General features: G+C 36.6%; 1 protein-coding gene across 3 annotated transcripts in view; it reads right to left on the bottom strand.

The window, feature by feature from the left end:
* The window catches only part of Wdr17 (WD repeat domain 17), a 95,460-nt gene that overhangs the window by 11,816 nt on the left and 60,296 nt on the right, over positions 1-23,348 (bottom strand). For 2 of the 3 annotated variants that reach the window (XM_021170445.3, XM_029480270.2), the window contains 13 exons: positions 21,385-21,549; positions 19,246-19,448; positions 17,783-17,932; positions 17,566-17,696; positions 17,120-17,245; positions 15,929-16,084; positions 13,558-13,622; positions 10,714-10,846; positions 8,732-8,823; positions 6,436-6,535; positions 5,487-5,626; positions 2,602-2,622; positions 320-431 (listed from right to left, as the gene is read on the bottom strand). In XM_021170445.3, the coding sequence (XP_021026104.1) occupies positions 320-431; positions 2,602-2,622; positions 5,487-5,626; positions 6,436-6,535; positions 8,732-8,823; positions 10,714-10,846; positions 13,558-13,622; positions 15,929-16,084; positions 17,120-17,245; positions 17,566-17,696; positions 17,783-17,932; positions 19,246-19,448; positions 21,385-21,549 (1,594 nt within the window). The remainder of the gene's footprint in view (positions 1-319; positions 432-2,601; positions 2,623-5,486; positions 5,627-6,435; positions 6,536-8,731; positions 8,824-10,713; positions 10,847-13,557; positions 13,623-15,928; positions 16,085-17,119; positions 17,246-17,565; positions 17,697-17,782; positions 17,933-19,245; positions 19,449-21,384; positions 21,550-23,348) is intronic. The other variant, XM_029480271.2, reaches the window with a different exon arrangement.

Here is a 23,348-nt window from a genome sequence, read left to right as displayed (position 1 = left end):
TGTACAGAAATCTCAGACCCAAAGTAGACCCATAAAAGGACTATGGGTTGATCAGACATTTTGGGGATGAAATTCTCATTCCATCTTTAATTTGTGTAGATTCTTTACTTCTCTGTGTGTCCTTTCTTTCTAAAATTTGGGCTTGGATCTAGAAGTAAATAAACATTCTTTCTTTTGGTTATCACTTTTGTTGAATTAACAGGAATTATCAGAAAGCCATTATTTAGTTTTGGGCATGAGTTTCTATTTAAATAAATCAAAAATTACTAAAATCATAGTATTTCATTCCAGGTTAGATCATTACTATATCATTGGCTACCTTCTTGTGAAGGTCATTGATTTCTTCGATGCACCCAGGGTAGAAGGCACAGAGTTTTACTAAGTGGACTTCGCTACCAGGCGTCATCAAGAGAAGATCAGCTGCCAGGTTCCTGTTTGTATAACAAGGGGGAAAACTCCATTGAGTCAATGATCCAAAAATAGATCCAAAAATGGTTCAAAAAAAGGAGACACACTCTACCACCCTGACTTATCCATCTACAATGCTTATTTGGTTATTTATATCACACCATTCCAAGTATGGGTTGCAGAAAGCACAAAAGTTTTCAAATGCCAAATCTGTGTAACTTAAGTTCCTAAACTATAGCATTCAATTTTATCATTAGAGAAGAATCTTCTACCAGACTAAACAGTTGTAAATAGGATTTTGGAGAAAATGCTAAGGTAAAGTGAAGGCTAACAGACTTAACCTCTTTGTCATTCTTCTCAATAGAAGGAAGTTCTATGAGCCTTCACTCTGACATTAGCTATTTCAACTCTTTGGACTAATGTTGTTTTGCTTGTTTTTCCTTTAAGGTTTAGGAAGAAATTGAAGTAAGAAATATAGTTGCTAAATATTTTAAAAGCTTAGAACTAGTGTAATAAATTGCTTACAATGCCGGGCATGGATGCGCATGCCTTTGATGCACTCGGGAGGCAGAGGCAGGCGGATTTCTGAGTTCGAGGCCAGCCTGGTCTACAAAGTGAGTTCCAGGACAGCCAGGGCTACACAGAGAAACCCTGTCTTGAAAAACAAAAACAAACAAAAAAAACAAAACAAAAAAATTGCTTACAAGAATAAAATGACATGGACTTCATAACATTGTGAAAAAAGATGTGAGGAGCTTTTTTCAAAGCAGTAGGGGAATATTTTGTCTCAAGTATTATAACTCATAAAACACTAAATTTCAAGTGGCTCAAGATTACATATGTATATTTTGTGTGTCTTTAGAACAGATAATATATTAAAAGATAGTATATAGAGCTGTAAACCCAGGACTCGTAAATTAGAGCATTTGATCATTTATATGATCAATTAATTTTTAAATATATAAGACATGCTTTGAAAAATATAAAGAATACAGAATAAATATAGAGATCATTTGCAACCATTGTTGTCAAATCCAAACTTTTAGTAAAGACACATGCCAACTACCCCCACCCCTAGATAAAAAAAAAAACAGTAGCAATTTGAGTTAGGATTATCATCAAATTTTTAGAATTAAAAATCATTTTAGAAGTGTTTTACAAAATTTTACATAAAATATTTCAACTACAATAATTTTTCTTTTGTTTCTCCCTAGCCAATCACTAATTCAATAAAATATCATTATATCAGCTTAAATTCCCTATACTATTATTACTATTAATCAGGTAAGTTTTTAAAACTCCAAATTAAAGTAGTTTACCTATTCTTTTTAGGAGGTATAAATTACTGTTCTTTCTAATAACAAGATTAATAGTGTGCGTGGTATGTGTGTGTGTGCTATGTGTATGGTCGTGTGTGTGTGGTGTGTGCGTGGTGTATATGGTGTGTGTATGTGGTGTGTGTGTGGTGTGTGTTTGTGTGGTGTGTGTGTGTGTGGTGTGTATGGTGTGTGTGTGTATGTGGTGTGTATGGTGTGTGTGTGTATGTGGTGTGTATGTGTGATGTGTGTGTGTGGTGTGTGTCTGTGTGTGGTATGTGTGTGGTACATGTATGTGTGGTATGTATGTATGTCTGTGCGTGTACATAGTCTTTCCATCATGGAATTGAACTCAGCTCATCATATTTATACAAGCCTTTTTATCTGCTGAGTCATATTCCCACTCCTAATAATATTTTTAAATTAATGTACTTGAGGATACAAGATTGCATTCTGATTTTATTCTTTGAAAACAACTATACTAAAACTATATTAAAATTCCCAACAACTGCAAATAAAGTCTCACTTGTCCCTACAAACTACATCCTGATATAGAAAGAAAATTATTAAGAGTTGCCAATTATATTCATGTTTTATTTCACTGTTTCTTCAAAACTGAGTCCATTATTGTGTACTCAATAACAAAACAGAGGCCACCTAAACCATCTGAATTTCCTTTTCATTATTATAATGTGGTATATTTTGCTTAGCAGAGTTAGTTAACTTTTAGCATTGTACAGAGCCATAGTTAGTACAACTCTTTTCTGTACAACTTTTAAGTATTAAGCCATACAGTTAAGCTATAAAAACTATTTGTATTGTTCTATGCTTAGGTGCTTTACAGTAACATGTTAATAAGAACAAAACTAGCCAGTACCTGTATACAACAGATGGGAAGCTGGAGAGAAGACATTGAATGTGAGTATCAGACAAACATCATAAATACCACAAACAAACAAAACTGCACTGGTAAATGTAAAATACATGAACCACTTAACTGTTTTCATTTATGAAATAATGACGAGCTTCCTTAAACTAAATAATTTTTAATTTTTAATGGTAGGATTCCAATAGCTATATATGAATTTCTTGTGAAAATTATCATACTTCGTAGAGTAATTTTTGGCATTTGCAAAGGAGGTATGCCTGGAGGAGTTGCCAGGTGAGGGAAGTGTGACTTTATTAGAAGAAAGAATGACAGATATTAGCTGCTTGAAATAATTTGAACACATGGATAAAACAATAATGGCTAGCAATTAGCAACCATTTTATCTTTACTTTTTTCTCTTTTCAAATATATAGTTTTACTTTTTGAAATTAGAATTGCATTATTTATACCTTTTCCTCAATATGATCCTCCCATGAATCCCTTCCCTCTCTCAAACTCATGCCCTCTTTTTGTTTCTTGTTACATGGATACATCTATAATTCTTTTTAAAATTTTATTCTAATTAGGTATTTTCTTCATTTACATTTCCAATGCTATCTCAAAAGTCCCCTATACCCCCCCCACTCCTCTACCCACCCACTCCCTCTTCTTGGCCCTGGCATTCCCCTGTACTTAGGCATATAAAGTTTGCAAGACCAATGGGCCTCTCTTTCCACTGATGGCCGACTAGACCACCTTCTGATTCATATGCAGCTAGAGACATGAGCTCTGGGGGGTACCGGTTAGTTCATATTGTTGTTCCACATATAGAGTTGCAGACCCCTTTAGCTCCTTGGGTACTTTCTCTAGCTCCTCCATTGGGGACCCTGTGATCCATTCAATAGCTGACTGTGAGCATCCACTTCTGTGTTTGCTAGGCCCCGGCATAGCCTCACAAGAGACAGCTATATCTGGGTCCTTTCAGCAAAATCTTGCTAATGTATGCAATGGTGTCAGTGTTTGGAGGCTGATTATGGGATGGATCCCTGGGTATGGCAGTCTCTAGATGGTGCATCCTTTCGTCTCAGCTCCAAACTTTGTCTCCTTGTAACTCCTTCCATGGGTGTTTTATCTATAATTCTTAATTCACATATACAACCTTCTCCATATATATAAGGTTACACACATACACACACACACACACCCGTATCACATATCTATCTATCTATCTATCTATCTATCTATCTATCTATCTATCTATCTATCTATCTACCTATCTATCTACATATATGTATATCTACATATATGTGTGTATATATAATCACATATATGTAGATATACATATATATATAATACATACACATATGCATGCATATATATGCATATATATATATACTCTTTAAAAATATTTCATATTTCATTCAGCTTAGATGATAGCTATGAGCATGGATTCAGCTACATTTTTAAAGAGATGATTTGGGTTACATTTTGAACTTTTTGATCGGCCAAGATAAAACAACTACATAGTTGATTGCTGTAGGTTTTTGAGAAGGATGGGAGTCATTTGAGACTCTCAGAGGACAGCTGATATTGGAAACATCTGAGCCTATCGCAGGGTACCACTATATTTTGTTAGTGAAGAGTGCTCCTAAATCACTATAAGACATGAGCAACTAGAATAATGATAATAATAGTTTACTCTCAAATTCCAAGATCTGGAAAAGAGTAGAATGTTTCAACACGGCAGTGATTCACTTTAGTAGTTAAGGTCACATACTTAAGTACTTGTTACTTTGGATCATGATCCAGTGCGTCTTCTGACAAAGCAGTATCTGCTTCACAGGATCCAGTAGTTCATGACATATAAAGTATTTGAATTATTGGTAGGCACCCAGTAAGAGGTTCAAACTTGTTAGCTGCATCCAAGTCATCAGCATCACCACCACCATCACCATCATCATCACCACCATCATCGCATGCTATAGTGACCAACAAAGGTCCATCTTCCCAGTCTGTTCACATGAGGTGTGGATTAGGAAGAGGCCAATATCCTCATTAGAAAGTTTAGAATCTTCTCAGGATTTATGTATTTTGGAGAAAGATAAGTAAAATTTTGAAGACTTGTATTTACTTTTCAATTTTATGTGAAGGTTTGTGCTTAAATGTAAGTATGTATACCATGTATGTACAGGTGCTCACAAAGACCAGAAGGGGGCATTGGAGGTAGAGTTAAAGGTAGTTTTAAGCTTTCTGACATGTGATTTGGCCACTGAACCAATGTCCTCTGTATGAGAAACAAATACTTATAACTGCTAGGTCATCTCTCTAACTTCAAACAAAACAAAACAAAACACTCTGTAGTCAATGTTTGTCAATAAGTAGCTATTGAGTGACAGCTGAAAGTGCCTACATAATCACTGGTTGTCTGCCCTTAAGAATGAGGAGATGGAGAACTGAATAAGAATTTTCATTTAACCCCTTGGAAGGTCTACCTCTTGAAAGTACAGAGTCTGAACAAGGATGTCTCTAAGATTTCAGCAAGGTAATTTTGTTTCTTGACCTTGAAGTAAGACAAAAGATATGACAATAATAGGAGGAGATGTGAAAAATGTACCATGTATTGTCTTATGAATATTTTAACATTTGAAGCATTACACAATTATAACCAAGCTACCTCAGAAAGGGTCAGGTTAGATTTCATTACCCTGCCACAGTTTTCTCACAATGATATCTCAAATATATATACATACACAGATAAATGGCACAGATATTATAGATATAAAGTGATATAATCACACATGCTATATTCTTCACATCTTTTCAAAAGCAGTCCATAGTATTCTAAAATGCATGCCACAACTGTGAAATTACTCTTTTGATTAAAAGTTTCTTACCACATTGGAATCATCATGCATTTTGTTGCCAGTAGCTGCAGGGCATAATGCATTGCTGGGGCTGCGGGTTCTCCTAGGACAGTGCCCACAGATACCGCCAGCTCTAGTTCATTCCCACGGATCAGGTATGCCATAGCAAGCTTGTTTGTAGGAAAACAGTTCCTTCAGTTGCACAGATGCCTGGTGGTCATTCTCATTCAAGCTCATAAGCAGATAAACTAACATTACCATAGATACTCATTGTTCTTAAATATATTGAATATAATACTTCAATAAAGAACCTATGCAAAAATAGTTTCAATTTTCAGATGGAAAAATTGATGCTGACTATGGGACATAAAACTTATTAAGCAACTTAGAATTTAAAATCTTATAATTCATTTTCTATAATGCTAGTTAATAGAACCCAATAGCAGTTATGAGAACATGTCATCTAGTCCCCATCATCACAGGAAAACATGAGATCTTAAAAGCTTCTTATAGCCATAGCCGGGCATGGTGGCCCATGCGTTTAATTCCAGCATTCAGGAGGCAAAGGCAGGCGGATTTCTGAGTTTGAGGCCAGACTGGTCTACAAAGAGAGTTCCAGGACAGCCAGGGCTATACAAAGAAACTCTGTCTCGAAAAACCAACCAACCAACCAACCAACCAACCAACCAAACAAACAAACAACCAAACAAACAAACAAACCAGCTTCTTATAGATTATGCAACAGTAGTAAATTATTGCCTATGTTGTTACAAATATTTATCTGGTTAAAAATAGATAAAACATGAAAGCACATAGTGGATAGTATGTATGTGTGATAATTCACCAAGAGACTTGGAGGCATGCAACACTAGATGCCATCTGATCTCCCCCCTCCCCCGCCTCCTCGCCCCTGCCCAGTCAAACACCACAATACATTTAAGAACTCTTCAGCTATATGTATCACGTTGAAGTGTTATACCTCAATATCATCTACAGCAAGATGGCAGCATGCAGCCAACACAGCTCGGCCATCCTGAAAATACCATTCGGCCAGCTCATTTATGACTTTGTGTAAGAGTCTAGAAAGCAAAAGAAAAAAAAAGTATTCAATATTACCTTAGTAATTCTATCATAAATGTGAATTGATGCCATGTTAAAGAAAGAGCCAAAGAGTTCATTTTACACCCTTGTTTTAGATTAAAACCCAATTTAAGGTTGTAGTCAGTAGATCAATCTTTTAGAAAGTATGGTATAAAGCTCTTTCCTGTCTTGGTCTCTCTAAGTGTCAACAGAAAGGCTTGTGTTGTTGTTGGGTCCAGCACAGCCTTGGTGGGGACAGAATGACATGGCCCCTGCTTCTGGTGTGGGCTTCCAGGAGTGTAGATGGCTGCCATTGGCTTAAGGCTTATTTGCATAACAATGTATATATTTTTATGTTCCTCCAAGGAACATCCTCCCTGTTAACATTCATAACTCCATGTTAATCAGAGACAGCATGAGTCTGTGAGACGAGAGTGTAGCTAATTTCTTAGCAATATAGTAAAGGTTGCAACCTACACAACAGCACTTAAGGATGTGGAAAAAGAACTCTAAAAACATGAGTTCAATGTATATATAATTTCTCAACTATGTACAAAATAAGGGTGCAATATGAATTATATGAGCAGCTTATGAATCTAAAGGAACAGAGACAATTACACTATGAGCCAACTTGTCAGAAAGATACTAAGGAGATAAAAATACTTAGGGAGTGGAGATCACAGGAGATCCCACCCAGCTACATTTTTTTGTTTGTGTTTACAAAGGCAGACAGATTCCTGAGTTCAGGGCTAGCCTGGGGAAGAGCTGATTTAGGTCCAGGTGTGGTAGAAATGGCAATTTCAGGATGAGGTCCCACCCAGCTAGCTTATTGTCTATGCTTAACAGTGGCAGGTAGATCTCTAAATTCTTTTGCAATGTTAAAAGAAAATGTGTGCTTGCTGTCTCCTAAGAATTAAGAGGCTGGGATCACAGAATGCTGATTCCTAAGATAATCAAAGGAAATCTGGAGTAAATGACTGAATTGCTGTGGAAAATAAAGGGCTGGCCTTGTGATCTGCAAGAGATGTGCTATTCAGAAAAAATTTTGAGATAGCAAAAGAGAGCTGCTTTGATAACTGTCTTGAGCAGAATAAAAAGAGAGCTGTTTGGAGAGAGAAAGCAGATCAGAGAGAAAGAAAGCAAACCAGAGAAAAAGCAGGCTGGAAAGCTGTCTCCACTAGAGCATAGTGTGGACCAATGATTATTAGACTTCGAGTTGTTAGTTTCACAGCTCCTAGACACCCCTTCCTCAGACACCCTCTCTAAGCTGAGACTGGTCCTTGGCATCTTGTTTGTTATTCTGCATTGAATGATTTGTAAGAGGTATAGGCTGACTTTACAAAAATCAAGGTTGAAATGACAGTGGCGCACGCCTTTAATCTCGGCACTCGGGAGGCAGAGGCAGGTGGATTTCTGAGTTCCAGGCCAGCCTGGTCTACAAAGTGAGTTCCAGGACAGCCAGGGCTATACAGAGAAACCCTGTCTCAAAAAACCAAAAAAAAAAAAAAAGACACTTTTCAAATTTTAGTTAATATCCATAATGTGGCATGTACACATATTTAACATTCCAAGTTTAGAACAACAACAACAACAACAAAAACCAAAGAACACCAGCTAAGACACATAGAGAAGCACGTGTTTGACATTTCACAATTGTTTGCTACAAGGTAGATAGCCTCAAAAAAATGTTCTGGAAAGTAATAGAAACTGATAGAATAGTCATAGGAAAGACAGATAAGCAAAATAATCTAAGGAAAAAGTTGAAAGTCTACAAAATTTTAAGTTGTAACTTTTTGCAAACAAGTATTTGATTTCTTCTTTAAAAATAACACATGGTTTTGTAGGCACTGACGTTTTCAAAAAGGGGCTACCTGGGGGTCTTTGATAGTGTGTATTCTGCTTCTTACAGCAAAGCCACACCCTCTTCCACTTCCTGTTTTGATCTGTTTTTAAAGCAGTTAGGTGTCCCCATTGGTCTCCCTCTGGATGCTCTATGAGTGTGTAGAGGCTGTGTCTACCTGCTCAACAGTTTTCATTCATAGGCATGGATTTTTGTCATGGAACTAGAGGACAGCAGCGGATATATTGAGACTAGACATCAAGTGCTCATTTCAGAAAAGAAGGCCAAACTACCTCACCTTCAACACTTCTAACCGGAAAACAACCATAAAACAATGGTGTGAAACATCACTCACTCATTAAAGTCTTCTTTGTGGATATCATCAGAGTTTGAAGCTCCTTTTGGTGTAGAAACATGGGCATTTTGCATATTTCCCTCACAGGCAGCCTAGAATACAGTTGGAGATTCAATTAATCATTCACTAATACTGAAAATGAAAGAAAATAAAACTTGAGACCTGTGATTCGTGTAATTTATGTCAAATAGTGCAAAGAGTTGTGTGTGAGCTTTGAAACCTGGAGCTGAGAACATAGCAGAACAGGCCAGGACATGACTCGTCGTTAAGACATTCCTGAGGCTACTTAGCCATAAAGATAAAGAGAATGACATGTCTGGACTGGACTGGCGCCTCCCTATCTCCTGCCCTTCTGACCTAAGTTAAATGTTAACCAGATGCTCTGCTGTTACCTTGATCTGCATGTACAGTCTGCTGATGTTTAAATGAACCAATCATGTGAAACTGCGCCAATTCCTCTCCCAGCCCCAGCCCCCTTTCTATAAAAACCCCTAGCTTCCAAGCCTCGTGGTTGAATCCACTGTCTTCTGCGTGAGAAACGTTTTGACCTGGAGCTCCGCCATTAAACTACCTCGTAATTTTACATCAAGATGGTCTGTTAGTGATATTTGGGTGCACGCTGAATCGGGAACAGAGTGGAGGTTTCCCCACTAGGTTCTTTCAATAACCAACATCAGGTTATTTTTGGAAGATGACATATTTACTATCCACCTGTGTGTGTGTGTGTGTGTGTGTATCTATGTGTATGTGTGTGTGTTTATCTATGTGTATCTGTGTGTATGGGTGTCTGTGTGTGTCTGTGTGTATCTGTGTGTGTGTGTGTGTGTGTGTAACTATGTGTATGGGTGTACCTGTGTGTGTGTGTACTGGCATGCAGAACACCACTGATGTCAGTTCCTCGCTTCCACCTTGATTTGAAGTGTACTCTCTAGTTTCTGTCCCTGCACTGTGCTGCACACACTCTAACTTCTTGCTGCTTATCTTGTCTCAGCCTCCTATATTGAAGTAAGAGTGCTTGGATATGTACCACAGCAACCACAGAGCTTTGTGAGAGTGTCAGAGATCCAACACAGGATGTGGGGCTTGTGTAGAAAGCACTTTTAGACACTGGGTTGTCTTGCTGGACCCAGGCTATTTTTTTTTCTAGAAACAGGAACAAAAATGAGACTTTCATACAAAAATTTGTTGCTTGCAAAACATATGGAAAAGAAAGCTAAGGAAAAAAGAAAGACACGGAAGGCCTCATTCTTACTAACTTTTATCTACAGTTAAAAAAAAATCTGAAAACAAATGATTCTTTATTTTTCTGTAAAAAAAAACAAAAAACAAAAATGTGTAGGTGCCATGTGCTGGTGACTCTAAACTAGAAGCCAGTCCCAGGCTGCCCGCCAGGGCACAGCCTGACTCGTCTCTCTTACATGGTTAAGGCATCTTTCTTTTCCTTTCTGAAAAGGGAGTATGCTGCTTTGTTTCCAGTTTCGGTTAACTGAGAGGAGCAAACTCTGTTCAGCTTGGTCACTGTGGCCAAGACAGGTGGGCTGCTTAGTGTCACCCCCTTCCCAGGCCCTCTGCCCATGCCAGGCTATTGTTTTAAACAAATTATACTTAAACCATGTTTGAAGTTTATAGTATATCTTGTAAACAACCTTAGAATGTTTTTTATAAGGAGACATTAACGACACTGTGAGAATTTACATAAATTGTCAAGTGACTGTAACAAGAAATAGTTGGTCAAACTTTAAGTGAGATGTTTAGAGCTCATAGACAGTTGTCAGCTGAGACACCCTTGTTTGAATAAAAAGCCTAGAATAAATTCAATGTGAACACACTAGGAATATTGAGGCAGAAGCCTGGGAAAGTGAGCTGAGCACAAGAAGCCATCTGTGATTGTCCATCCCAGGATGGACATGGACCAACATGACTTCCTCCATTCCTCATAGCCACCCACCGATATATTACCCAGCATGCTTAGGTGACTGTACCTGTGCAACAAGCAGTGCTTCTTTAAGCTGACCCCTGGACACAAAAAAATTGACGAGCTTTTTCACATCCCCAGTGGCTATACAGTATGGAATGACTTCATCCTTATCTTCCTGGATTAACTGGTCAGCTCTCCTAAAGAGATAAGGACAACCTTTATTATGCTACATTTAATTAAAATGTTAGTTTTAACATTTGTCAACTGGACTGATATTTTAAAAAACATGTCTAAACTTTTTAGGTTTTATAAAGACTTAAGTATATTTGAAAGGTAGATCATATATAGAATGCAAATAAAAGCTCTATAAAATACTTTATTGATTTTCTTTTGAAACACTTTAAGTCAGTCTATCTATCTATCTATCTATCTATCTATCTATCTATCTATGCATCTATCATCTACCTATTTAGTCACTTACCTATCTATTTAGAGAAAAGGTTATATGTAACTCAATCTAATCTTGAACTCACTATATAGCTGAGAATAAGCCTGAATATATGTTCCTTCTAGTTCCATGTCCAGACTGCTGGGGCTTCAGACATGCTCAATTTATAGTACTCCAGAGATCAACCCTAGGGCTTTGTGCATTATGGGAAACCACTCTAACAACTGAGTAACATTTAAGAAATACAAGAAAAAGCCAGCTTATTGGTTTTTGAAGATAAATATAGTTGGAAATATTTTCTGCTTTGCAATCTGCCTATTCATTTCTCCCTGTCCTATTCAACTCATTCCAACCTTGCTTCATCTATTAAGTACCCGAAGCTTTTGACTTTTTAAAAACTTTTACTAAGAAAAATAATATCCTTATATGGTCCAAATATTTTGTATGGGCTAAATAAGTAATAGTACCTATTTTATATTGCTATGAAAATAACAAGGAAATATTCAGCCCAAGCACCTTAAAGAGAGCTCAGGATAGTTTGTGTTACTTAACTCAACCATTCCTAAGGTTTGTTGGTACTTTTCTTTTGAAATATCAGTCAAGAGCCAAAACATCTGTCCATTTATTTTCAAGCCTAAAGCCAAGAAATATTTAAGCAATCTCTAGTGTCTATTACTAAAGCCAGCTCATTTTAACAGTTAAGTATGTCCGAGCTGCCAGCCTGTCTTCTTCCTCATCGCTGTGTAAGGCTCCAGTGCTAAGTATGTCAGAGCGGTCAGCCTGTCTTCTTCTTCCCCATCACTTCTACCCTATTGCTTCTTCCAATGCAGCTCTGCTGCCACTCCTTCAGTGGAGAAGGAGCAGATGCCATCTGCTGCTCTCCTATCTGCTGCTGACCTTCTTCAGTCAGCCATATTCTTCATCTTTTGTGAATTTTCAATATGAATACTTGATCTGGTCACTTTCTACCCTATTTAAAATCCATTAATGTCTTCTGTTGCTCTTAGGATCAAGACAAAAACCTTAAATGTTCAAAAGGTTGAGAACAGTTAAGGCTTGCTTCCTTTCCACTCCGACTAGGCACTGACCCCTGAGACTCTATACTCCAACTACAGCATTCTTTAGTTCCTTTTCTCTAGTGACTAGTCTTCAAACACTTTTTCTAGTGCCCTCTTTTACTTTCTGTTGATTTGTAATTAGACAAGTGTAAATCTATGCCAGCTGTCTTCTTTTACAATATATTTGAAGGTTGCTAACCTTTATCTTATAGACTGACCATTAAAAACACTGTATTTAAAACTAATGTGATAACAGATGTTACAAAAGTACACTGATAAGCACGAAGGATCAAATACTGTTTAGTTTTACCTGCGATTATCAATGAATGAGTGACAATACCTTGGTCCTAAACAACTGAAGTTTACATTGAGGCAAAGCCGTGTTTTATAGGATAAGTCACTATTAACTTGAGTTTATTAAGCATTCATGGGAATAGTATCATTAATAAGTGAGATCCTTCATATAGAAAGGCTATGGCATTCTGGGAGCTTTGAAGGCTCAGACTTATCCATTTTTTGGAAGACAGGGTTGTTAGTCAACAGTCGATACTATCCCATGGCAGACTGTACACATCCTTATAGTCTTCATGCTTAGCCTTTATTAATCTTAACTATATACATGATTAGCCACAGAGTTTTTTCTAAGCCTATCTAAAAAGAAAAATACTCTCACATTTCTCTTTATAATAGCAAAAGAAGGGTAACTAATAGTACTGTAAGGCTTAGCACAGGGATTAACATGCACCAGGTATAAAATAAGCGGTTGCTCAGTGGCAGATCAGATAGACTGTGTTCTGAGGATAAATGTGCTCTGAAAAGGATACACTGAACTCCTAACGTGTGGAACCTTTGAATGCAATCTTATAATGAAATACAATATTTCCCTATGTACCTTACTAAATTAATAGGGGATTGTACCCTATAAAAGGTTAGCCTAAACTCAAGCATGAATACATTTTTAAGCAAAATATGTATTTGGCAATAAGACAAAGTGGATGAAGCCAGTGAGAGCAGTTATATGTTGTTAGCTAGCAGATGCTGAAGACTGTGGAAGCCACCAGAAAATCTCCCTTAGAACCTCCACTGTTTTACTGCCAATGAGCTGATCGGATGTTTGACATCAAGAATTGTGAGATAATATACAATTATACATTGGGTAATTTGCTGGACTTTGTTTTTTTCCATTAATAAGGAGAAACTGATAAACAGAATACCCAAACGCTTTGTAACCAAGTCATCTAATTATTAAAGTTGCAGATACAAAATCATTTTACTATTTAATATAACATAGATATAAGAAACATTAAGAACTTGTGATATATTTATATACTCATCCTATGTCAACATATAACTTTAAGTCATCTTTTGGACACATGCTTTGGACATGGACTGTCGGCTTTACCTCTGCATTAACTTTCTCCAGTATTTCACAGAAACCCCAGGTGCAACTGATAGGGCTTTGTCCCACTACAAAATTGAACAAAGAACAGAAATACACATATTGAGATAGCATTACACAATTCTAAGCAGACCTCTTAGGATTTGTGTTAATAATAAATAATTTTCAAAATTATTAAATTATTAGGAATATACTTGTAAACTATTCAGGACAGTCCAAAGGGAACAAATACCAACTTATGCAAAATAAAAAAATGAAATTGTATAATTTCTGAGAAAATCTAATTATAAAGTTAGAAAGAGGAATAGTTTTTGTTGAATAAATGCCATGATTTTATCATTTTATTTGTTGTATAAATTTTTTTTACCATCATCACTTCCTTTAAATGAAAACCTGTCATTTGTAACCTGGACAGCATATGAAGAAGCTCATTATTAAACCAACACTTTGTTACTGCAAATATGGGTTTGAGGTCGAATAAAGTACTGGAAGAGAAAAATTTTAAGAAATCACTGCATAAATAAAAACTTTGTTTTATATAATCCTTTTCAAAACACTAGGATTTATAGTGCAATTAAGGCTATAAGACTGGTAATTAACTTAATGACTATAAGGTAAATTTTAAATAAATAATATATTTATTTTTATTTGTATGTATACATTTTCATGTATGCTGGTATGTATGATATGCTAAATTTTAAATGAATCATTTTTTAAAGTGAATATTTAAATCATGTTACTAAAAAGGTACCTTAAATATGTTTTTACTTTTAAAAAAAGTCTTTATTGTATGGGGAATGGAAGGATAAAAGTTGAAGTGTAGATGAACTTTGAATTCACTAAGCTGTTTCAATTAAAAATAAACAAAACAGAAAAACCCAAAAACCCTTGTAAGTTCAAAGGTCAAATGCTCCCTTAATCCCTTAGTGTCACGTTATTGTCGTGGAGCGTGTAAGGGGGGATGACAAGGACTTATAAGCACTCAGACTCTTGAAGAATCCAAGAAGAATTTCAGGGATTGTCAAGCTTATTAGAACGTGTACAGCAAACCAACCATACAAATTCATAGATAGATTCCCAACTGAGAATGTGTTAAGAGAGTTTAAGAGGACATATATTCAAATAGAAGTAAACCCCCATGAAAAATTTCACCATTCTCCCCACATTTGTCACTTTTCAGGCTCTGTTGAAAAATTAAAATTTAATCAAATTATCACTATGAGAGGAGAAAAAATTTTAGTACTTTAAATACTTTTAAGTACCTTTTTAGTAATCCAGGGTATTTTATTATTTTGGTTCAATCTGTAAATCACTGTTTAACTATAAGTGAATCAAGAGTTATAAAAAAGTGGGCTAAGTTGCATTTTGATATTCTTTGACCAATTTCATGTTTAATTTTTACTAATGTTCTTTATATGTTTCTGTGTTTTTGATAGATTTTTATTTACGGGTCTATGTATGTAAGTGTTGGGCACGTGACTGTGGGTGCCCATAGAAGCCAGAAGAAGGGGTCAGATCCCCTGGAGCTGGAGCTATGGGTGGTTGTGAGCATGAGGTAATCAAACTCGAGTGCTCTGGGAGAGAAGCAAACATGCCAAACCATTGAGCCCTCTCCAGGCCCAGTGCATGGGTTCTTAATAAACATGTCAGTAACCTAGAGGCTCTTAAAAAGGGATAAAGTGTTGTATTCTTGCCACCGTAACTTTTATTTTGTTGTGATAGAGCAGTAACTTGTCCTCATCTAAACACATTTTTTTTTAAAAGAAGGTAAAAGACAATGAACTTTCATAACCATGTAACCAGTTCCCAGGTCCGAGAATAGAAGCCCCTGCTCTCTCCATATTTCATTTCAGTCAGTACCCACCTGTCAAGGGAAGGCTATTTTCTAAATTGTATTTATACATAGCACTCTAAGCTTTTGTGAAATCTGTGCTTGTTACTTTAGTCTTCTTTAGAAATTATGAAAGTCCCTGTCATGTGGTTGAATAAGTCTCATTGTGAGAAGCAGAAGAGATCCTGCTCTGAGCATTTGAGCCAGCTCATGCACATTAAAAATCTTGGAAACAATTTTCTGACTTCAGCATAGATGAGAATATCCAGGATGGCTAATAAAAGCCGGTATGGATGGCTGAACTGCACACCAGAGTTTATGATTTGTAGGTCTGGCATGGGACATAGGTATTCCTAAGTGGGGCTTCTGTGTTAGCCTGGAGACCCCACTTTACTGGTTCTGTGGGGTATACACCTGACATGAAGGGATTTTATGTGGCAGAGAAGGGATTTTATGTGGCAGAGTTAACGTCTACATGGAATTAGTCCTTCCCGTGTGGGCTGCTATGTTAGACACACTACTTTTCCTTGAATAGCACACTACCTCTCCAAGTTCGACCATGAGTTCACAGTATCTCTGTATTTGTCCTAATCTCAGGTGGATTTCAGCAGCTTCCTTCAGTTTTTTCTCCTTAGTAGGTGCGCCAACACCACCACCAAATTTAGACATCTTGATTGTCGTTAGTTCTTGGGCTTCTGACTGAAAAAAAATTATAAGTGTAGAAATGAGTAGAAGAACAGATACTCTTAAAGCAGGCACTATTGAAAGTTAAATGTTTGAATGGGATATATCTTTTAAAAGGATTTACTTATTTAGTATACAGTATTCTGCATGCATGTATGCCTGCACACCAGAAGAGGGCACCAGATTTCAATTTAGATGGTCATGAGCCACTGTGTGGTTGCTGAGTGAACTCAGGACCTCTGGAAGACCAGCCAGTGGTCTTAACTCTGAGTCATTTCTCCGTCCTCTAAATGTGATACGTGTGATACTTTTTATCTGTAGGATATAATGTTTTGATCAGTTCATGGAGTAAGCACTTTGGAAGCAGTCTGTCTCATTGTCCCAGAATATCTACATTTACATACATAATACATACATTTGAGAGAAAGAATTGAAGTCCCATTCTTATTCTTACTGTCCTTACCCTTTCTCATTGTAGGATATTTAGAATTCCAGAGGCCAACGGTGCTGGGATACAACTGGTTGGATATATAAAAATGCTCTCCAATCTCCCATATTGTAAGTGTGCTTCTAAAATAATTGTCGGGCATTTGTGACTTTAGAATTCTCTTTTTATGAAGGTAATCATCAAATCTTATTCTTAGTATTATTTTCTTGCTGTTTGAACTATTTATATTTTATTAAAATATATAAACTGTTGCTTTTTGATTTTTAACTCCCAGGGTCTATTTTATTGTTGATGAAGTATATTCTCTTAGACATAAGGTAACTAAAAGTCACAGAGTTCATAGGCTACAATCACCTGAGGTCACAGGGTAAAGATAAAACTTTTCATGGGGTCCAAATTCAACTTGCAGACTCCTGGAATTCAATCTAATAGAATCCATGGCCACCTTAACCTCTTCTTAAATCATTCATATTTTCCAGTATTGGTCTCACTATTTTATCTTTTCTGTGTTTATTTCAGCCTACCAGCAGTTTTCCTTTAGTAGATAAAACCCGGAAATTGTGGTTTGAGTATAACGCACTTGTGCGCTGTATAGAACTTACCGTTCTAAATTTGATCAGGTGCTTCAAATGCATCATTCCTTTGCAGTAGTTCTGAGGGAGCAAGCTGTCATCTTGTCCTTTAATCACGGACACCAAGTTCCACAAGTTGTCACTGCCACCTGGAGGCTGGAAGGAGGTACTGAGTAATCAAAAACAATGGCACAGAAAAGAAATTCTCCTAGTACTTTATCTCTTCAGTGGTATCATACCGTACAGTTCTCTGATTTTTTTTTTTTTAAAAAAAAGTAACAGCAATCTAAAAGCACATTCTCATTTATTTTCTTCTGGATTCAGATCTGCTCTCTAATATTGTGCAGATAATGTTAAAATTCATGTACTGAGCTGGGATGGGTAGTGTAAGCAGGAAACAGCTTAAAGATAAGAGTTGTGGTGGCTCATGACGGCTAATGAGATGGCAGAAGAAGTATAATTCCTATAGTACTTACTGATAAACATTCTGAAAACAATCTTAGCTTTTTCACCCGAGGGTTGCACGTTAGCTTTTCGACTTCTTGTTTAATGTCTCTTGACACTTTGCCACAGAGTAGAGGAAGAGAGTCCTGTCGTATCGCACTATCTGATGAAAAGATACGGTTCACTGAGGACGGTTACTCAGGAAATATTATTTAAAGATAAGATCAAGTACATGCACATATTCAATACCAGTGTTTCCGATAATTTCGTCCCAAGATCTGTCTGCCAGAATATTTATTTGTAAAGGGATGATTAAAGGTATTAATGACCAGAGTCTCACTGTAGAATCTCGGGAGCAGGAAGCCATCGTGAAGGGACGACTTGGATGGCAAGTTAAACCTGGTGGGGGAAAAAAAAAAACAAGCCTGTTTTAACCGAAATAAGCCTAGGAAATGCTTCTTTTAGAAAATATGTACTTTTTTATTAAACTATGACAAAATTGAAGTTATGAAGGAATGTGAGTAACTCAGAGGCTCTCTGAGCCCAGTTTCTACTTGTATCTAATTAATACAAGAAGGTAATATATTGCTTAGCGTATTATGTAAATATAGTTAGAAATGTATGAGTATGAGAAAACAAAATTTCATCTGGTTAGGCAGTAAGTATATTGTAATTCCATTAGGGTTCATGAAATCTATAAATTAACAGATGAATAAATGAAAGTTCAGGTTTCAAAATGAAAAGACCTTTAACTTCAGACAACAGAAAATGGTGTGTATATATATATATATATACACACACACACACATATGTGTGTGTGTGCTATAGCTTTCCACCCCTCAACACTCCTTACTGCCCAGTGTGTGCTATAGCTTTCCACCCCTCAACACTCCTTACTGCCCAGATTCAGATATATTCTTCTGTAGTGATTGTTTTATATGTACATATGTGTGTTTGTATACACATGTAACCTACTGATGCTATTTTGTGTTGCCCGTATATACATGTGTTTAGGGCTGACCATTAGAGATTGGATGACTGACTGTATATTCATCTTTGGAACAAAACCCTGACTCTCTTCCTCTCAGCAGTCAGCCTGCCTGCAGTTCTTCACCCAGGGGCAGGGCTTTACAAGCTCAAATAGAAGACCTTTGAAGGAAAGCACACAGTTGTAAATGCATGCATTTGGTCCTTTTTCTCTAGGACATGTCTACTTACCCACTGCAAGGCTTAAGAATAACAGAAAATATAAACACAAATGGGCAATTTGCTTTCCATCACACGCTTAATTGAACTAACAATTGTTATATTCAGGAAACAAACATTGCCCGCAATCCCCCCAAATAAGATAATGGTTAAATAAATTCTATCAGCACTATTGTTAGTTCCATGACCTGGAGAGTAGGGGAACTGACAGGATCCAACCTGCATATATGTACCTGCCACACATACATGTAACAGAAACTCAATTCCTGTAGAATGAGTTCCATATGCTAATTAACCCCCTCATCTGAATAATCCCTAGCATCTTCTTTGGCTATGTTGCGGTGACTCTAACAGGTTTACAAAAAATAAACACGTGTTTACTCCATTGTGGAAAAAAAAATGTCATTTCAAGATAAAATACTGTGGCTGACTTAAAATATTGCATTGTTCAAAAAAATAAGCATCATAATGACATCAAAATTACAAGTACATGGAAAAGAGTTTACCATAAATGTCTGCACCGTGATCATACACAGTATCTAGGCAAACTCCTCCTCGAGTATCCCACACTTTGATAGTATAGTCCCAGCTTCCAGAGATTAGTAGGTATGGAATCTCAGTATTCCACATTAACCCCCTCACAGGTGCGGTGTGTCCATTAAGAGTGTTTATGCAAGCATCTTGAGTATAATCCCAGATTCGAACAGAGCTGAAAGACAATTTTATGTCTAAATTATAACTAATCCAAAATGTTAACATTGTGTCAATGGAACACAACTTTTTGTTTGTTTTATTTATTTATTTTTTTAGCGTGTTTAAAAAGCATTTTTATGGAGCTGGACAGAAGGTTCAGAGTTGTTAAAAGGAAGTACTCTTCTAGAAGATACTGATTCATCTCCTAGCAACCACATGATGGCTCATTGCCACCTGTAACTCCCGCTCTAAGTGATCTGGTGCCCTCTTCTGGCCTCCTTGGGTACCAAACACGCACACAGTGCACAGATGCAAGCAAAGCACCCACTCATGGAAAACAATACAATTTTTAAAAAAGCGTTTTATGTCTCATACACGTGAATTTTCTTACAGCAGACATAAAGGAGATCTATTAGGTCTATCTATTCCCAAATGTTTTTTCTTAATTTTACTGATATTTTATTACCGATAGAAAATATACAGGAGAACACCAGGGCCAAGAAATAGGAGTGGGTGGGTAGGGGAGCAGGGCGGGAGGTGGGTATAGGGAACTTTCGGGATAGCATTTGAAATGTAAATAAAGAAAATATCTAATAAAAAAGAAAACAGAAGAAAATAAATGAAAATATAGTGTTTCAGAAAATTTATTTTTGGTATTTTTTCATAGTATTTTTATGTATTTGTTTTGGGTTTTCTTTTGTTTTCATTTGGCTTTGAGAGATAGGAAAGAGAGAGAGAGAGGGAGGGAGGGAGGGAGGGAGAGAGGGAGAGAGGGAGGGAGGGAGGGAGAGAGAGAGAGAGAGAGAGAGAGAGAGAACATGAAGTTGGAAGATAGGGAAGATGGCTAAAGAAGCTGGAGAAGGCAAATGATCAAAATGTATCCCATGAAAGATTTTAAGTCAAAAGAAAGAAAATAAAATGTTTCAGGATGTATATAAATAAATACGTACAAAAGGGGTTTAATATGAATTGCTACATTTATAAAGACTAACTAGCATATTGAGGATATATTGCTTTACGTGTGGGAGACACATTCAAGATGTATAAATGTCATCTATGCTAATGATGACTACTATGGGAATACCAAGCTAAATTTAGTAAAGACTTATAATTGCATCATAAATCAGTAAAATGATGATTGTAAAGAATACATCTCAGACAATTATAAGATGATACTATTTTTCATGCAGAATAAAATTTAGTATTAAAGTTTATGTGGAAAGATTGGAATAATCTTATCAATGAGAATATATTCAACTTCATACAATAATCATACTGAAAGTCACATTTCAAATAATTTTTTTTTAGTTATTTGGAATTGAACCCAAAAGAGTGAAGGCGAGAATCTCCAGCTATTCAATATAAATCTGGAGGCATTTAGTACTATGACTTGTACAAAGTAAGATTATTTTTAACATAACTTTATCTTCTCTTTAAATAGTGACTAAAGAAACTACATCAAGAAAGAAAATACAAGCGTAAAATTGCAGAAACTCTTGCTAAGAGTAAGAAGTATAAAATTACTCTCATTTCTAATATGTTTTGCTTTATGCCAAGATTTATAGTCAATTTGCATGCCAGTTTTCACAAGAGTACAAATGTTTTCTACATCAAACACCAAAAAGTTATAAATTATCCTAATAAAGATTTGTTTCAGATCTTCTTTTACTTTAAAATCATTTTCTATTAACATTCTTGATAATAAGGAAGAAACAAGCATCTACCTTGAACAAAATAAACAAACAAAAAAAAAATCAGGAATACAGCAGTAGTATAAACCAGATAGGATTTGACTAGGTTTTAATACTTATTTTGTCTTATTAGTTATCTATGCACTAAGCACTTATTTTCTATCTCTCCATAAATAATTTTTTAATACTACACATGCATTTCTGGGAAACTGTAAGTTTATGATTTACAGGACAGGAAAATTAGAATTCAAACATACATACCCATCATCAGAACCACTGCAGAGAATTCCTTCCCTCAGAGGAGACCACTTAACATGGAACACTCTTGCTGTGTGCCCGCTAAACACTTTCAAGGGCTGATTAGAGCTCGTGGCTACATAAAAGACACGGACGTTTTTGTCTTCACAGCCAGTGGCTATCATGTCTCTGAAATGCCACCAATGGAATGTTAAAGTATGACCATCAAAGAGTAATTACTACTAACAATTTTTATAATATGTCACAGTTCTAAAGATGAAAATCTTTCATTTTCTTTCTTTTCTTCTCCCCTGGAAAGAAGCTGGAAAACTTATGGCTGACAAGGACTATTTCAGTAAATCACCTTCACCTTTCCATTCCTCTTTGGTGCCCTTTTCCATCCAGATTAAACTCTACTAGAGGCAAACAAGAATCCCATGGAACTATAAAATAATGTTTTAATATATTCATCATCACAATAAATAAGAGGACAATTCTTTTTGTACCAGATGATCACAACTGAGCTAGGGAAGAAACTGTGGATACTAAGCAAAGCTATGGAAATTATGAATCTGCTAGACACAAGTCTACTTATGGAGTAGCTACTGTAACCAGTATAAAAGCAGGAAATCTCTCCTAGAAAGAAGAAGAAAGTCATACATGTTGGGACTGTATTTTCCTAAGAATATCCTGCTGAACACAACATAAAACATTCAGTAATTTCATGGAGTTTACCCTGGTAGGCACATCCAACAAGGACCAAATTGGCTACAAGTAGCTTAGGATAGCTATGAGTGTGGCCTGAGACAAAATCATAGAGTTACTCAAGACATTATGAGATTTTTTTTACTGCAACTTTCCCTCCCCTTTTTTGGTAACTCAATTGAGCAGTTCTTGTGTAGACTTTGTAGATGACATGACAATGTGTTTGTTTTTTTTTTTTTTTTGACACACACACACACACACACACACATATATATATGTAAAGTCTGGACACCATTGTGACAGGTGGACTTGGTTGCTAACTTGTCACACTTAGGAAGAAGAAACCTCAGTGCAAGGACTACCAGAATCAAACTGTCCCATGGGGCATGTCTATAGGGCATTTTCTTGATCTCTACTTTTTTCAGATGCTGCTGCTTTAATCTTTTCTTACAGTCCAGTCATCATCCTCCTTCCAGTCCACTCTCTGATTGTTCCCCATCCCATTTCTCCTCCCCTGTCTCCAAGAGGAGTCCACCCACCACCCTCACCTTACCAGACCTCTTCATTTCCTTGGGCCTCAAGTCTCTCAAGGGCTAGGTGCATCTTCTTCCATTGAGGCCAGACCAGGCAGTCCTCATTGTATATGTGTTGGGAGTGGGATGGGAGGGGCTCTTGATCGCTAATTGGTGTAACAGAGCCCAGCCCACTGTGTGAGGTACTAATTCTGGGGAGGCGACAGGGTGGCATAAGAAATGCAGCTGAATGCACTCCAGGAAGCAAGCCAGGAAGCAGCTTCTATCCAGGGTCTGATTCCGTTCCTTCCTCCAGTTTCCTGCCCTAACTTTCCTCAGTCATGAACTTGTCAGATGAAATAAACTCCTTCCTCCTCTAGGTGCTTGAAGGCATTGTGTTTATTACCACAAAATAAGGCAAATTAGAACAACAGTGATGAGGGAGAAAACATCAATATGTACCCAATGATGCAATTTATTGTATGTGCTGCAGCACGTTTTATGGGGAAATCAATAGAATTCTGAAGTCATGAAAATGTTTTCTATGGAGTATTTGTTAGCAGGATGTGGAGTTGGAAGGGGTGGTTTGTAGGAGAAAGAGTAAATGGGAAACATAATAAAATATACTGTGCACATGTACAAAGATTTCAAAGAATAAATAAAAAAATTAAAAGTAGGGTCTTTACTGATATCCAGGTAGATATTATCTATGTCCAACCTTAGGTGAAGTGTGACTGGGAACAAAGTTTTAAATAAAGAGGAAAAACATCA

Source organism: Mus caroli, unplaced genomic scaffold (assembly GCF_978045245.1).
Source record: "Mus caroli unplaced genomic scaffold, Mus_caroli_1 scaffold_10, whole genome shotgun sequence".
NCBI lineage: Eukaryota > Metazoa > Chordata > Mammalia > Rodentia > Muridae > Mus > Mus caroli.
This window is presented reverse-complemented; position numbering and strand designations above follow the sequence as displayed.